The sequence below is a fragment of the Procambarus clarkii genome, chromosome 21, assembly GCF_040958095.1.
Source record: "Procambarus clarkii isolate CNS0578487 chromosome 21, FALCON_Pclarkii_2.0, whole genome shotgun sequence".
Lineage (NCBI taxonomy): Eukaryota > Metazoa > Arthropoda > Malacostraca > Decapoda > Cambaridae > Procambarus > Procambarus clarkii.
Genome location: NC_091170.1, coordinates 13,102,339 through 13,120,009, shown reverse-complemented (window position 1 = coordinate 13,120,009; position 17,671 = coordinate 13,102,339). Strand labels below are relative to the sequence as shown.

Sequence of the window (17,671 nt, the reverse complement as noted above, 5' to 3'; positions counted from 1 at the left end):
TTGTTGTAATATTATTATAGCAATAATGGAAGGTGTAGTGAAGGAACTACTTAAGAACATAAGAACAAGTTAACTGCAGAAGGCTTATTGTCAAATACGAAGCCGCTCCTTTCTATAACGACCCAAACCCATTCATAAAAATGTCCAACCCACGCTTGAAACAATCGAGGGACCCCACCTCCAACACGTTACGCAGTAATAAGAACAAAGGTAACTGCAGAAGGCCTATTGGCCCATACGAGGCAGCTCCTATCTATAACCACCCAATCCCACCCATATACTTGTCCAACCCGCGCTTGAAACAATCGAGGGACCCCACCTCCACCACGTTACGCGGCAATTGGTTCCACAAATCAACAACCCTGTTACTGAACCAGTATTTATTTATATTTATTTACCAGTATATCAGTATTTATTTTCTTTCCTAAATCTAAACTTATCCAATTTATACCCATTGTTTCGTGTTCTGTTGATATTTTTAATACCCTATTAATATCCCCCCTGTTATGACCATTCATTCACTTGTAAACCTCTATCATGTCACCCCTAACTCTTCGCCTTTCCAGTGAATGCAACTTAAGCTTTGTTAATCTTTCTTCATATGAGAGATTTCTAATTTGGGGAATTAACTTAGTCATCCTACATTGGACACGTTCAAGTGAATTTATATCCGTTCTATAATACGGCGACCAAAACTAAACTGCATAATCTAAATGGGGTCTAACCAGAGCAAGATATAGCTTAAGAACCACACCAGGTGTCTTGTTACTAATGCTTCGATTAATAAATCCCAGTGTCCTATTCGCCTTATTACGAACATTCATGCATTGATCCTTTTGTTTTAAATTCTTACTAATCATAACTCCCAGATCTCTTTCGCAATCCGACTTCGCAATCTCAACACCATCTAGCTTGTATCTTGTAACTCTATCATCATTACCTAGCCTCAGAACTTTACATTTATCAGCATTAAACTTCATTTGCCAATCCTTTGACCATTTCAAAACCCTATCTAGATCAACTTGAAGTGATAGTGAGTCCTCCTCCGAATTAATTTCCCTACCGATTTTCGTATCATCGGCAAATTTGGAAATGTTGCTACTCAAACCTGAATCTAAATCATTTATATATATTATAAACAACAGAGGTCCCGGGACAGAGCCCTGAGGTACTCCACTAACAACATTATCCCATTCTGAATTAACCCCATTTATAAGAACATAACATAAGAACAAAGGTAACTGCAGAAGGCCTATTGGCCCATACGAGGCAGCTCCTATTCTATAACCACCCAATCCCACTCATATACTTGTCCAACCCGCGCTTGAAACAATCGAGGGACCCCACCTCCACAACGTTACGCGGCAATTGGTTCCACAAATCTACAACCCTGTTACTGAACCAGTATTTACCCAAGTCTTTCCTAAATCTAAACTTATCCCAATTTATACCCATTGTTTCGTGTTCTGTCCTGTGTTGATACTTTTAATACCCTATTAATATCCCCCTTGTTATGTCCATTCACCCACTTGTAAACCTCTATCATGTCGCCCCTAACTCTTCGCCTTTCCAGTGAATGCAACTTAAGCTTTGTTAATCTTTCTTCATATGAAAGATTTCTAATTTGGGGAATTAACTTAGTCATCCTACGCTGGACACGTTCAAGTGAATTTATATCCATTCTATAATATGCGACCAAAACTGAACTGCATAATCTAAATGGGGCCTAACTAGAGCAAGATATAGCTTGAGAACCACACCAGGTGTCTTGTTACTAACGCTGCGATTAATAAATCCAAGTGTCCGATTTGCCTTATTACGAACATTTATGCATTGATCCTTATGTTTTAAATTCTTACTAATCATAACTCCCAGATCCCTTTCGCAATCCGACTTCGCAATCACAACACCATCTAGCTCGTATCTTGTAACTCTATCATCATTACCTAACCTCAGAACTTTACATTTATCAGCATTAAACTGCATCTGCCAATCCTTTGACCATTTCAAAACCCTATCTAGATCAACTTGAAGTGATAGTGAGTCCTCCTCCGAATTAATTTCCTACCGATTTTCGTATCATCGGCAAATTTGCAAATGTTGCTACTCAAACCTGAATCTAAATCATTTATATATATTATAAACAACAGAGGTCCCAGGACAGAGCCTTGAGGCACTCCACTTACAACATTTTCCCACTCTGACTTGATTCCATTTATACTAACTCTCTGTTTCCTTTGGTATAGCCATGCCCTAATCCAGCTTAATATAGCACCCCCAATACCATGAGACTATCTTTTTAATCAGTCTTTCATGTGGCACTGTATCAAAAGCTTTGCTAAAGTCAAGGTATACAACATCGCAATCCTTACCACTATCAACTGCCTCAACAATGCTAGAATAAACGGATAACAAATTTGTTAAACATGAGCGGCCATTTATAAAACCATGTTGCGACTCAATTATTAATTTATGTTTTTCAAGATGAAGACGAATTTGATTTGCTATTATGGATTCGAGTAACTTTCCCACAATAGACGTTAGGCTAATTGGTCGATAGTTAGACGCAAGTGATCTATCTCCTTTCTTAAAAACTGGTATCACATTAGCAACTTTCCAAAACTCTGGCACTCTGCCTGACTCTATTGATTTATTAAATATGGTTGACAGTGGGGTCACAAAGCTCCTCTTTGCATTCTTTAAGCACCCTGGCAAACACTTCATGCGGCCCTGGGGATTTGTTTGGTTTGAGTTTTTCTAATTGTTTAATTACATCCTCCCTGGTAACTGCTAAACTAGTCAACCTGTCCTCATCCCCACCCACATAGACTTGTTCGGCTGAAGGCATATTGTTAAGTTCCTCTTTAGTAAATACAGATATAAATATTTGCTAAAAATGCTACTCATCTCCTTGTCATTATCCGTTATTTGACCTGTCTCAGATTTTGATGGACCTATCCTTTCCCTCGTCTTAGTTCGATATAACTGAAAAAACCCTTTAGGATTTGACTTTGCTTGCTCTGCTATGCGAACTTCATAGTTTCTTTTTGCTCTTCTAATCTCTTTTTTAACATTTCTAACCAGTTGTATGAATTCCTGTTCTAAACTGACTTCCCAATTCTTAATCCTTTTGTACCAAGCTCTCTTTTTACCTATATGGTTCTTTAAATTATTTGTTATCCACTTTGGGTCATTAGTATTCGATCTATTCAATTTGTATTGTATACTACGTTCCTGTGTTTTGTTTATAATATTCTTATATAAGTTATATATTAAATCCACATCGAAATCCCCTATTACGTCGATTAAAAAAATTAGAGTCTCATGGTATTGGGGGTGCTATATTAAGCTGGATTAGGGCATGGCTATACCAAAGGAAACAGAGAGTTAGTATAAATGGAATCAAGTCAGAGTGGGAAAATGTTGTAAGTGGAGTGCCTCAAGGCTCTGTCCTGGGACCTCTGTTGTTTATAATATATATAAATGATTTAGATTCAGGTTTGAGTAGCAACATTTGCAAATTTGCCGATGATACGAAAATCGGTAGGGAAATTAATTCGGAGGAGGACTCACTATCACTTCAAGTTGATCTAGATAGGGTTTTGAAATGGTCAAAGGATTGGCAGATGCAGTTTAATGCTGATAAATGTAAAGTTCTGAGGTTAGGTAATGATGATAGAGTTACAAGATACGAGCTAGATGGTGTTGTGATTGCGAAGTCGGATTGCGAAAGGGATCTGGGAGTTATGATTAGTAAGAATTTAAAACAAAAGGATCAATGCATAAATGTTCGTAATAAGGCAAATCGGACACTTGGATTTATTAATCGCAGCGTTAGTAACAAGACACCTGGTGTGGTTCTCAAGCTATATCTTGCTCTAGTTAGGCCCCATTTAGATTATGCAGTTCAGTTTTGGTCGCCATATTATAGAATGGATATAAATTCACTTGAACGTGTCCAGCGTAGGATGACTAAGTTAATTCCCCAAATTAGAAATCTTTCATATGAAGAAAGATTAACAAAGCTTAAGTTGCATTCACTGGAAAGGCGAAGAGTTAGGGGTGACATGATAGAGGTTTACAAGTGGATGAATGGACATAACCGGGGGGATATTAATAGGGTATTAAAAGTATCAACACAGGACAGAACACGAAACAATGGATATAAATTGGATAAGTTTAGATTTAGGAAAGACTTGGGTAAATACTGGTTCAGTAACAGGGTTGTTGATTTGTGGAACCAATTGCCGCGTAACATTGTGGAGGTGGGGTCCCTCGATTGTTTCAAGCACGGGTTGGACAAGTATATGAGTGGGATTGGGTGGTTATAGAATAGGAGCTGCCTCGTATGGCCAATAGGCCTTCTGCAGTTACCTTTGTTCTTATGTTCTTATGTCACCTATCGCTGGGTTCATGTCTCGCTCTAAGACCGGCCAACACCCCATACTCAAAACTTTCCAATGTATTTGACCCAAAAAATTTCATAGGCTATTAAAATCAGCTTTTCGAAAATCTGGCACTTCAACAGAATTTTCTCCTACAGGTCTATTCCATTCTATGCTAAATCTGATTTCTTTGTGATCACTGTTCCCTAGCTCACTCCCTATTTCGATGTCATTAATTTGTGTTTCCCTGTTAGTTAACACTAAATCTAAAATATTATTTTCCCGTGTTGGTTCCTTAATATGTTGCGTAAGAAAGCAATCGTCAATTAATTCTAGAAAATCTTCTGCTTCACTATTCCCTGTTTTGTTCAACCAGTTTATTCCACTAAAATTAAAGTCACCCATGACGTAAATACTGTTAGATCTAGATGCCCTAGATAATTCAACCCATAGATGCTTTGCTTCCATTCTGTCTAAATTTGGTGGCCTATATATAACTCCTATTATAATATTATTTGCTTTTTCGTATAATTCTATCCAAATAGTTTCTGAGTGTGGCTCAGTTTTGATTCCCTCTTTGAGACTACATTTCAAATTGTCCCTAACATATATGGCTACTCCCCCTCCTCGTCTAATATATCTATCTGTGTGAAATAGTTTAAATCCATTTATTTGATATTCAGCTAATAGTTCTCTATTTTCTACATTCATCCACGTTTCGGTAAGTGCAATAATATCTATTTATTCTGTGCAGACAAGTGCATTTAATTCGTTAATTTTATTTCTTAAACTTCTACTGTTAGTGTAATATACCCTAAGTGAATTGTTATTTTGAGGCCCTTCTCTTTCCCTGATCATTTTGCCAATTCCTTTCTCCCACAAACAAATACTTTTATTATCTCCTTCCTCCAAATTAATTCCCATACCTCTATCTACTAACAGTTTAAATCCAAACAAACACCTGTAACCACTTCTTCCAACGAGTTCGCAACAGCAACAACCCCAGCTCTCGATAAATGCACCCCATCACGAGCATACATTTCATTTCTTCCATAGAAGTGTTCCCAGTTGTCTATGAAAGATATTGCATTTGATTTGCAATATCTTTCTAGCCGGCAATTGACACCAAGTGCCCTTGACATCCATTCATTTCCCACTCCCTTTCTTGGAAGAATGCCACATATGATCGGGATTTCAGCAGAAAGTAAAGGAAGTACCTAAGCAAACATTAGTTGTGGGAGATTCCCAGATAAGGTATTTGGATAGAACGTTTTGTGCTAGAGATAGGGGGAACAGGTTAAGGGTTTGCTATCCCGGAGCTGGCATTGGTGATATTATAAACAACATGAATGATATTATGGCTGGTAATGGGAACAATCCCATTATTTGCATTAGCGTGGGAGGAAATGATGTTGGTCGAGTCAGGAGTGAGGAACTGATTCAGAGGTATAAAACAGCCATAGAGTTAGTTAGGAGCAAGGGAGGAATCCCGATCATATGTGGCATTCTTCCAAGAAAGGGAGTGGGAAATGACTGGATATCGAGGGCACTTGGTGTCAATTGCCGGCTGGAAAGATATTGCAAATCAAATGCAATATCTTTCATAGACAACTGGGAACACTTCTATGGAAGAAATGAAATGTATGCTCGTGATGGGGTGCATCTATCGAGAGCTGGGGTTGTTGCTGTTGCGAACTCGCTAGAAGAAGTGGTTAGAGGTGTTTGTTTGGGTTTAAACTGTTAGTAGATAGAGGTATGGGAATTGATTTGGAGGAAGGAGGTAATAAAAGTATGTGTTTGTGGGAGAAAGGAATTGGCAAAACGATCAGGGAAAGAGAAGGTCCGCAAAATAACAATTCACTTAGGGTATATTACACTAACAGTAGAAGTCTAAGAAATAAAATTAACGAATTAAATGCTCTTGTCTGCACAGAAAAAATAGATATTATTGCACTTACCGAAACGTGGATGAATGTAGAAAATAGAGAACTATTAGCTGAATATCAAATATATGGATTTAAACTATTTCACACAGATAGATATATTAGACGAGGAGGTGGAGTAGCCATATATGTTAGGGACAATTTGAAATGTAGTCTCAAAGAGGGAATCAAAACAGAGCCACACACAGAAACTATTTGGATTGAATTAAACGAAAAAGCTAATAATATTATAATAGGAGTAATATATAGGCCACCAAATTTAGACAGAATGGAAGCAAAGCATCTATGGGATGAAATATCTAGAGCATCTAGATCTAACAGTATTTATGTCATGGGTGACTTTAATTTTAGCGGAATAAACTGGTTGAACAAAACAGGGAATAGTGAAGCAGAAGATTTTCTAGAATTAATTGACGATTGCTTTCTTACGCAACACATTAAGGAACCAACACGGGAAAATAATATTTTAGATTTAGTGTTAACTAACAGGGAAACGCAAATTAATGACATCGAAATAGGGAGTGAGCTAGGGAGCAGTGATCACAAAGAAATCAGATTTAGCATAGAATGGAATAGACCAGTAGGAGAAAATTCTGTTAAAGTGCCAGATTTTCGAAAAGCTGATTTTAATAGCCTAAGAAATTTTTTGGGTCAAATTGATTGGAATGGCTTGGGTATGGGGTGTGGGCCGGTCTTGGAGCGAGACATGAACCCAGCGATAGGTGACTTAAATGGGGATTTCGATGTGGATTCAATATATAACTTATTTAAGAATATTCTAAACAAAGCACAGGAACGTAGTATACCATACAAATTGAATAGATCGTATACTAATGACCCAAAGTGGATAACAAAGAATTTGAAGAACCTTATAGGTAAAAAGAGAGCTTGGTACAAAAGGATTAAAAATGGGGAGGTCACTTTAGAACAGGAATTCGTACAACTGGTTAGAAATGTTAAAAAAGAGATAAGGAAAGCAAAAAGAAACTATGAAGTTCGCATAGCAGGGCAAGCAAAGACAAATCCTAAAGGGTTTTTTCAGTTATATCGTACTAAGACTAGGGAAAGGATAGGTCCATTAAAAACTGAGACAGGTCAAATAACAGATAGTGATGAAGAGATGAGTAGTATTTTTAATAAATATTTTGTATCTGTATTTACTAAAGAGGAACTTAACAATATGCCTTCAGCCGAACAAGTCTATGTGGGTGGGGACGAGGACAGGTTGACGAGTTTAGCAGTTACCAGGGAGGATGTTCTTAAACAAATAGTAAAACTCAAACCAAACAAATCCCCAGGGCCGGATGAAGTGTTTGCTAAGGTGCTTAAAGAATGCAAAGAGGAGCTTTGTGACCCACTGTCAACCATATTTAATAAATCAATAGAGTCAGGCAGAGTGCCAGAGTTTTGGAAAGTTGCTAATGTGATACCAGTTTTTAAGAAAGGAGATAGATCACTTGCGTCAAACTATCGACCAATTAGCCTAACGTCTATTGTGGGAAAGTTACTCGAATCTATAATAGCAAATAAAATTCGTCTTCATCTTGAAAAACATAAATTAATAATTGAGTCGCAACATGGTTTTATAAATGGCCGTTCATGTTTAACAAATTTGTTATCTTTTTATTCTAGCATTGTTGAGGCAGTTGATAGTGGTAAGGATTGCGATGTTGTATACCTTGACTTTAGCAAAGCTTTTGATACAGTGCCACATGAAAGACTGATTAAAAAAATAGAGTCTCATGGTATTGGGGGTGCTATATTAAGCTGGATTAGGGCATGGCTATACCAAAGGAAACAGAGAGTTAGTATAAATGGAATCAAGTCAGAGTGGGAAAATGTTGTAAGTGGAGTGCCTCAAGGCTCTGTCCTGGGACCTCTGTTGTTTATAATATATATAAATGATTTAGATTCAGGTTTGAGTAGCAACATTTGCAAATTTGCCGATGATACGAAAATCGGTAGGGAAATTAATTCGGAGGAGGACTCACTATCACTTCAAGTTGATCTAGATAGGGTTTTGAAATGGTCAAAGGATTGGCAGATGCAGTTTAATGCTGATAAATGTAAAGTTCTGAGGTTAGGTAATGATGATAGAGTTACAAGATACGAGCTAGATGGTGTTGTGATTGCGAAGTCGGATTGCGAAAGGGATCTGGGAGTTATGATTAGTAAGAATTTAAAACAAAAGGATCAATGCATAAATGTTCGTAATAAGGCAAATCGGACACTTGGATTTATTAATCGCAGCGTTAGTAACAAGACACCTGGTGTGGTTCTCAAGCTATATCTTGCTCTAGTTAGGCCCCATTTAGATTATGCAGTTCAGTTTTGGTCGCCATATTATAGAATGGATATAAATTCACTTGAACGTGTCCAGCGTAGGATGACTAAGTTAATTCCCCAAATTAGAAATCTTTCATATGAAGAAAGATTAACAAAGCTTAAGTTGCATTCACTGGAAAGGCGAAGAGTTAGGGGTGACATGATAGAGGTTTACAAGTGGATGAATGGACATAACCGGGGGGATATTAATAGGGTATTAAAAGTATCAACACAGGACAGAACACGAAACAATGGATATAAATTGGATAAGTTTAGATTTAGGAAAGACTTGGGTAAATACTGGTTCAGTATCAGGGTTGTTGATTTGTGGAACCAATTGCCGCGTAACATTGTGGAGGTGGGGTCCCTCGATTGTTTCAAGCACGGGTTGGACAAGTATATGAGTGGGATTGGGTGGTTATAGAATAGGAGCTGCCTCGTATGGGCCAATAGGCCTTCTGCAGTTACCTTTGTTCTTATGTTCTTATGTTCTTATGTTCCTCCCTTGCTCCTAACTAATTCAATGGCTGTCCTGAATCTCTGTATTAGTTCCTCACTCCTAACTCGTCCAACATCATCACCCCCTGCACTAATACAAATAATGGGTTTGTTCCCATTTCCTGTCATAATATCATTCATGTTTCCAACAATATCACCAATTCCAGCTCCCGGGTAGCTGGAATATATATATATATATATATATATATATATATATATATATATATATATATATATATATATATATATATATATATATATATATATATATATATATATATATATATATATGTCGTACCTAATAGCCAGAACGCACTTCTCAGCCTACTATGCAAGGCCCGATTTGCCTAATAAGCCAAGTTTTCATGAATTAATGTTTTTTCGACTACCTAACCTACCTAACCTAACCTAACCTACCTTTTTCGGCAACCTAACCCAACCTAACCTATGAAGATAGGTTAGGTTAGGTTAGGTAGGGTTGGTTAGGTTCGGTCATATATCTACGTTAATTTTAACTACAATAAAAAAAAATTGACCTCATACATAATGAAATGGGTAGCTTTATCATTTCATAAGAAAAAAATTAGAAAAAATATATTAATTCAGGAAAACTTGGCTTATTAGGCAAATCGGGCCTTGAATAGTAGGCCAAAAAGTGAGTTCTGGCTACTAGGTACGACATATATATATATATATATATATATATATATATATATATATATATATATATATATATATATATATATATATATATATGTATATATATATATATATATATATATATATATATATATATATATATATATATATATATATATATATATATATATATATATATGACCGAAAAAGTAATATTAATAATTCTAACACGAATTTTCTCAATCTTTCGTACATTTCGTACAATTCAAAAATCAATTCTCCAATATTAATTTTTATTTCTAGTCTGACGCGAGCGCGTTTCGTAAAACTTTTCTAAACGTAAAACGAAATTTTCAAATTTCGAAAAAATTACATTGAAAATTACATTTTCAAAGACTTTAGTTTACAAATACACAACTGAATTGAACTTACGCATCTCCGATTTTGTTTATATCTACATTTGAGTGAGGTGGCATTAATAGGGTATTAATTTCATCAACACAAGACAGAACAAGAGGTGGCATTAATAGGGTATTAATTTCATCAACACAAGACAGAACACGGAACAATGGGTATTGAAATGGAAGTGATTGTAGAAAGCCTATTGGTCCATATTTCTTGATGCTTCTATATTGGAGCGGAGTCTTGAGGTGGGTAGAATATAGTTGTGCATTAATTGGCTGTTGATTGCTGGTGTTGACTTCTTAATGTGTTGTTGTCTTAATGTGTAGTGCCTCGCAAACGTCAAGCCGCCTGCTATCGCTGTATCTATCGATGATTTCTGTGTTGTTTACTAGGATTTCTCTGACGATGGTTTGGTTGTGGGAAGAGATTATATGTTCCTTAATGGAGCCCTGTTGTTTATGCATCGTTAAACGCCTAGAAAGAGATGTTGTTGTCTTGCCTATATACTGGTTTTTTTGGAGCTTACAGTCCCCAAGTGGGCATTTGAAGGCATAGACGACGTTGGTCTCTTTTAAAGCGTTCTGCTTTGTGTCTGGAGAGTTTCTCATGAGTAGGCTGGCCGTTTTTCTGGTTTTATAGTAAATCGTCAGTTGTATCCTCTGATTTTTGTCTGATAACGTTTCTATTAACAATATCTTTCAGGACCCTTTCCTCCGTTTTATGAGCTGTGGAAAAGAAGTTCCCGTAAAATAGTTTAATAGGGGATATAGGTGTTGTGTTAGTTGTCTCTTCAGAGGTTGCATGGCGTTTCACTTTCCTTCTTATGATGTCTTCGACGAAACCATTGGAGAAGCCGTTGTTGACTAGGACCTGCCTTACCCTACAGAGTTCTTCGTCGACTTGCTTTCATTCTGAGCTGTGGCTTAGAGCACGGTCGACATATGCGTTAACAACACTCCTCTTGTACCTGTCTGGGCAGTCGCTATTGGCATTTAGGCACATTCCTATGTTCGTTTCCTTAGTGTAGACTGTAGTGTGGAAACCTCCGCTCTTTTCCACACTCTGTCGGCTATCATCCCGATTGTCTCATCCCCAGGTACGTTGGTAAACAGCGATTCTACGATTTTGCGATTTTTGATGTGTAGTGCCTCGTAGATGCCGAGCCTCCTGTTATCGCTGTATATATCGATGATTTCTGTGTTGTTCGTTAAGATTTCTCTGGTGATGGTCTGGTTTTGAGAAGAGATTATATGTTCCTTGATGGAGCCTTGTTAATCGCCTAGAAAGAGACGTTGTTGTCTTGCCTTTAAAGCTTACAGTCCCCAAGTGGGCATTTGGTGGCATAGACGACGTAGGTTTCCTTTAAGTCATTCTTCTTTGTGTCTGAAGAGTTTTTCATGAGTAGGTTGGTTGTGTTTTTGGTTTTATACTTTATAGTAAATCGTCAATTGTATTTTTTATTTTATTTTCAGTGAAAAGAAACATAAGAAATATTGAGAAAATCCCAGTTGGAATTTTTAATCATACCTTTTCGGTTATATTTATCAATTTCTATTGTATACTACGTTCCTGTGTTTTGTGTAGAATATTTTAAAATGTTATATTTTGAGTTTGTTATAAACAAAAAATGTTATATTTTGAGTCAACATCAAAATACCTTTGTACATCACCCATTGTTGGGTTCACGTCTCGCAACAAAACCGCCACCCCCCCCCCCCACCCATGCAAGGACTTTCTAATCTATTTCAAACAAGAAATTTCTTAGGCCTTAAAATAAGTTTTTCGAAAATCTGGTACTTTAACATAAATTTTTCCTACAAATCTATTCCATTCTTTGCTAAATCTGATTTCTTTGTAATCACTGTTCTCTAGTTCACTCCCTATTTCGATGTCATGTAACTGTGTTTCCCTGTTAGTTAACACTAAGGCAAAAATATTATTTTCTCGCATTGGCTCCTTAATGTGTTGCAATCAATGTAAATGTGAAAGCAATCTTCAATTAATTCTAGAAAATTTCCTGCTTCATTATCCCATATTTTGATAATCCAGTTTATTCCATTAAAATTAAAGTTAACCCAAATACTATTTGACCTAGCTGCTCTAGATATTTCATCCCATAGATGTTTTGCTTCCATTCTATCTAAGTTTGGTGGCTTGTATAAAACTCCTATTATAGGATTTCTAGTTTTTCGTTTAATTCTAACTAAATAGTTTCTGTGTGTGGCTCAGTTGTGATTCCCTCTTTGAAATTTCAAAATTTCCCTAACATGTATGGCTACTTTCTGTGTTGTTTACTATACCAATATGGTAAACAACACAGTATGGTTTACCATACCATTGGTATGGTAAACCATACCAATGTGTTTACCATACACATTTTTAATGGTATGGTGTGTTTACCATACCATTGGTATGGTAAACCATACCAATGGTATGGTGTGTTTACCATACCATTGGTATGGTATGGTGTGTTTACCATACCATTGGTATGGTAAACCATACCATTGGTATGGTAATGATGTTTTTTTCAAAAAAGCATGTTTTTACCTGTTACAAGGGGTGACATCGATAGTAGGTATATAAAAAGACGGGCCTATTTGAATGCAACTTTGTGTCAAAATTTCAAAGCAATCGGTGAAGAACTTTCAGAGATTACAGCGTGTGTTGCTCTTACGTCCAAAAGATGGCGCTGTTTTTCAAAACAAAAGTATGTTTTTTTCCTGTCACAGGTGTAACATGTATATAGTAGATATAAAAAAGATGCGCGCATTCGAATGCAACGTTGTGTCAAAATTTCAAAGCAATCGGTGAAGAACTTTCGGAGATTAGCGATGTCATATTTCAGTCGATTAAGGCAGCGTGTGGGATGCTCTCGGACGTAGGTTGAAATCCTCGTCACAGCCCTTGTTGATTTGTTCAAGAAATAGGTCTTAATTATTATGTTTTTATGGAAACAATATCACCTAGAGTAGGAAGAAAAAGAACCTATGATATTTGAATAAAATTATATTTTTATTACTACCAAAATAATATATAAAATACATATAAATATAAAATACATAATTGTAAACATATTGTGCACTAAAATGTTATCTACATCAATTGAACTATATAAATCTTATCATAAACTGACCAAACTTGTATGTATAATCCTATGTGTTTTCATAGCTCCAAGTTGAATGAATCTTTTCCCACACTCTGGACACTCGTGAGGTTTTTCTCCAGTATGCACCATTCTGTGGTTCTTCAAATGCTCATTTCGAAAGAATCTTTTGCAACACTCTGGACACTCGTAAGGTTTCTCACCTGAATGCACTAACAAGTGTTTACCTATGTTGCTACGATCCCTGAAACTTTTCCCACACACATCACACCTGAAAGGATATTCTCCAGTATGCAGTAACATGTGATTAATTAGACTGCTACGACTGCTGAAACATTTTCCACACACATCACACCTAAGAGGTTTTTGACCTGTGTGCACCATCCTGTGTTTCTTCATAGTTCCAAGCGTACTGAATTTTTTCCCACACTCTGGGCACTCGTAAGGTTTATCTCCAGTATGCACCAACCTGTGGTTCTTCAAATGGTCATATCGAGAGAATCTTTTCCCACACTCTGGACACTCGTGGGGTTTCTCACCAGAGTGTACTAACATGTGCTTAATCATATTACTACGGTCATTGAAACTCTTCCCACACACATCACAGCTGAGAGGCTTTTCACCCGTGTGCATCATCTTGTGTTTATTTAAATATTCCATTCGGGTGAACGTTTTTCCGCACTCAAAACATTCGTGAGTTTTAACACCAGAATGTGCCATCCTGTGTCTATTCAGAGTTCCAGGTTGGCTGAAACTTTCACCACATTCGGGACACACGTGAGGTTTAAGACCAGTATGCACCATTTTGTGGTTCTCCATATTTCCAAGACGCCTAAATGTTTTCCCACACTCTTGACACTCATGGAGTTTATCACTCATATTAAATAGAGAGAATGAAGTGTTGGCAAATTCTGTCGTGGGGAAGAAATCCTTCCGGAGGTAAAAGCTGAAAAATATATCAGAAAAGAAATTACAACTGTTCTCTTATTTCTCGCTCAAAACTACGTGATCCTAGGTGAGTTTGTTCTCGTATTTATGGTAGTCGTAAGATTGTAGGTGACGTGGTACCTGACTATGCTTAATCACAGGTATGTTGGGCAAACTGGATGAGGTGCATTTAATGATGACCAATGTTTTCAAATTGTAAGGAAATGCGGTTCACTTTACTTTATGTTCTATAAACTGAAAAGAATGTAAGACTAAAGCAAAACTGCAAAATGTTTACAGGCTATTCATGTTCGTGCCACCTCTTGAGTGGCTTAATCTTCATCTATCAATCAATAACAATGTCTATTGACCATTAAGAGATAGATCCAATTTGAACCCCCAAAACATATTCAATGTCTTATCTAAGCTTTAAAGATTTGTGTGACACAACATATATTATGTTTCCTGGACATTTATTTCATAAATTATATATTATTTACCCAATAGATATATATGGAAGTTGTCTCGTTTACCGCATGCTCTTTTCATAGTAGTTTCAATTATTATCTTCAAATAATATAAAACTTTAATAGTATGCCCATATATATATATTTCAAAGTATTGAGCATAGAATGACAAAGTCACACATCAGTTAGAAACCTTACATGTGAAGTGAGGTTGAAAAAGCTTAATTTACGTTCACTAGAACGATGAGGAGTTTGGGGTGATATTATTAAAGAGTACAGTTGGATGAATGCCTATAGCAAGGTAGTATTATTAATGGGTATTTTTTAAGGTATTAAATACATCAACAGATGTATTGATGAAAGAATGGATATAAATTACATAAGACCTAAATGCAGATAACAGCAGAAGGTGTATTGGCTCATTTGAGGCAGCTCCTATTTATATACCCCCCAAACTCATTCATATATATGTCTAACCTACGCTTGAAACAATCAAGGGATTCTTCTTCTATTAAGTTAAGCAGTAATTAGTTCCACAACCCTGTTAAAGAACTAGTATTTACTCCAGATCTTTCTAAATAACAACGTATCCTATTTATCCCAATTGTTTTGTGTTCTGTCTTGTGTTGATACTTTTAATACCCTATTAATTCGAGAATTACGGGTGACATGATAGAGATGTATAAGTCGATGAATGGTCATAACAGATGGGATATTAATAGGGTATTAAAGTATCAACACAAGACAGAACACGAAACAATGGATATAAATTAGACAAATTTAGATTTAGTAATGACATGGTTAAATGATTGGTCAGATGGGATACTTCTAATTTAGCTTCACCTGATAATTGACCTGGTAGATAAAAGAATTTACTACTCTTAGATAAAGATGGTTTTGAGTACACAAGGTTCACGAATATGTTCCAACCTTCGTCCCAATCTTCCTCATCTTTTCCTGAGAAAGTGCGTAAATTAAATGAAGGAAATCAAGTCCTTGTTCATAGCAATAATTAAGACGAAAGGCTGTAGCGTGGCCTGAGTTTGATCTTCGTAAATCACCAGATCAACCATAAATGTGTCTATTTCTGTTTCTGATAAACTGATGTAGTCAAGTTCAGCCACATATGTTGCTGTTTGGTGTTTAACTTGTTCAAATTTACCTGCAACTGCTTGATAATAGCTTTTCAGGTCAGCATAATCAACTGGAAATTGTTTTGGCAAATCATCAAATTTCTTTATCTCACTTGATCACAAATACTCACGTCATTCGTAATGAGAGGGTGTTAGCTGGAGCTCCGATTGTTGTAATATTATTATAGCAATAATGGAAGGTGTAGTGAAGGAACTACTTAAGAACATAAGAACAAGTTAACTGCAGAAGGCTTATTGTCAAATACGAAGCCGCTCCTTTCTATAACGACCCAAACCCATTCATAAAAATGTCCAACCCACGCTTGAAACAATCGAGGGACCCCACCTCCAACACGTTACGCAGTAATAAGAACAAAGGTAACTGCAGAAGGCCTATTGGCCCATACGAGGCAGCTCCTATCTATAACCACCCAATCCCACCCATATACTTGTCCAACCCGCGCTTGAAACAATCGAGGGACCCCACCTCCACCACGTTACGCGGCAATTGGTTCCACAAATCAACAACCCTGTTACTGAACCAGTATTTATTTATATTTATTTACCAGTATATCAGTATTTATTTTCTTTCCTAAATCTAAACTTATCCAATTTATACCCATTGTTTCGTGTTCTGTTGATATTTTTAATACCCTATTAATATCCCCCCTGTTATGACCATTCATTCACTTGTAAACCTCTATCATGTCACCCCTAACTCTTCGCCTTTCCAGTGAATGCAACTTAAGCTTTGTTAATCTTTCTTCATATGAGAGATTTCTAATTTGGGGAATTAACTTAGTCATCCTACATTGGACACGTTCAAGTGAATTTATATCCGTTCTATAATACGGCGACCAAAACTAAACTGCATAATCTAAATGGGGTCTAACCAGAGCAAGATATAGCTTAAGAACCACACCAGGTGTCTTGTTACTAATGCTTCGATTAATAAATCCCAGTGTCCTATTCGCCTTATTACGAACATTCATGCATTGATCCTTTTGTTTTAAATTCTTACTAATCATAACTCCCAGATCTCTTTCGCAATCCGACTTCGCAATCTCAACACCATCTAGCTTGTATCTTGTAACTCTATCATCATTACCTAGCCTCAGAACTTTACATTTATCAGCATTAAACTTCATTTGCCAATCCTTTGACCATTTCAAAACCCTATCTAGATCAACTTGAAGTGATAGTGAGTCCTCCTCCGAATTAATTTCCCTACCGATTTTCGTATCATCGGCAAATTTGGAAATGTTGCTACTCAAACCTGAATCTAAATCATTTATATATATTATAAACAACAGAGGTCCCGGGACAGAGCCCTGAGGTACTCCACTAACAACATTATCCCATTCTGAATTAACCCCATTTATAAGAACATAACATAAGAACAAAGGTAACTGCAGAAGGCCTATTGGCCCATACGAGGCAGCTCCTATTCTATAACCACCCAATCCCACTCATATACTTGTCCAACCCGCGCTTGAAACAATCGAGGGACCCCACCTCCACCACGTTACGCGGCAATTGGTTCCACAAATCTACAACCCTGTTACTGAACCAGTATTTACCCAAGTCTTTCCTAAATCTAAACTTATCCAATTTATACCCATTGTTTCGTGTTCTGTCCTGTGTTGATACTTTTAATACCCTATTAATATCCCCCTTGTTATGTCCATTCACCCACTTGTAAACCTCTATCATGTCGCCCCTAACTCTTCGCCTTTCCAGTGAATGCAACTTAAGCTTTGTTAATCTTTCTTCATATGAAAGATTTCTAATTTGGGGAATTAACTTAGTCATCCTACGCTGGACACGTTCAAGTGAATTTATATCC

General features: G+C 36.7%; 1 protein-coding gene across 1 annotated transcript in view; it reads right to left on the bottom strand.

The window, feature by feature from the left end:
- Positions 1-15,961, bottom strand: part of LOC123760803 (zinc finger protein 729-like) — a 34,595-nt gene extending 18,634 nt beyond the window's left edge. Inside the window, exons 1-3 of the mRNA XM_069328474.1 lie at positions 15,957-15,961; positions 13,654-14,244; positions 13,393-13,569 (exon numbers count right to left, since the gene is read on the bottom strand). Coding sequence (XP_069184575.1) covers positions 13,393-13,569; positions 13,654-14,244; positions 15,957-15,961 — 773 coding nt within the window. The remainder of the gene's footprint in view (positions 1-13,392; positions 13,570-13,653; positions 14,245-15,956) is intronic.
- Between the last annotated feature and the right edge of the window lie 1,710 nt (positions 15,962-17,671).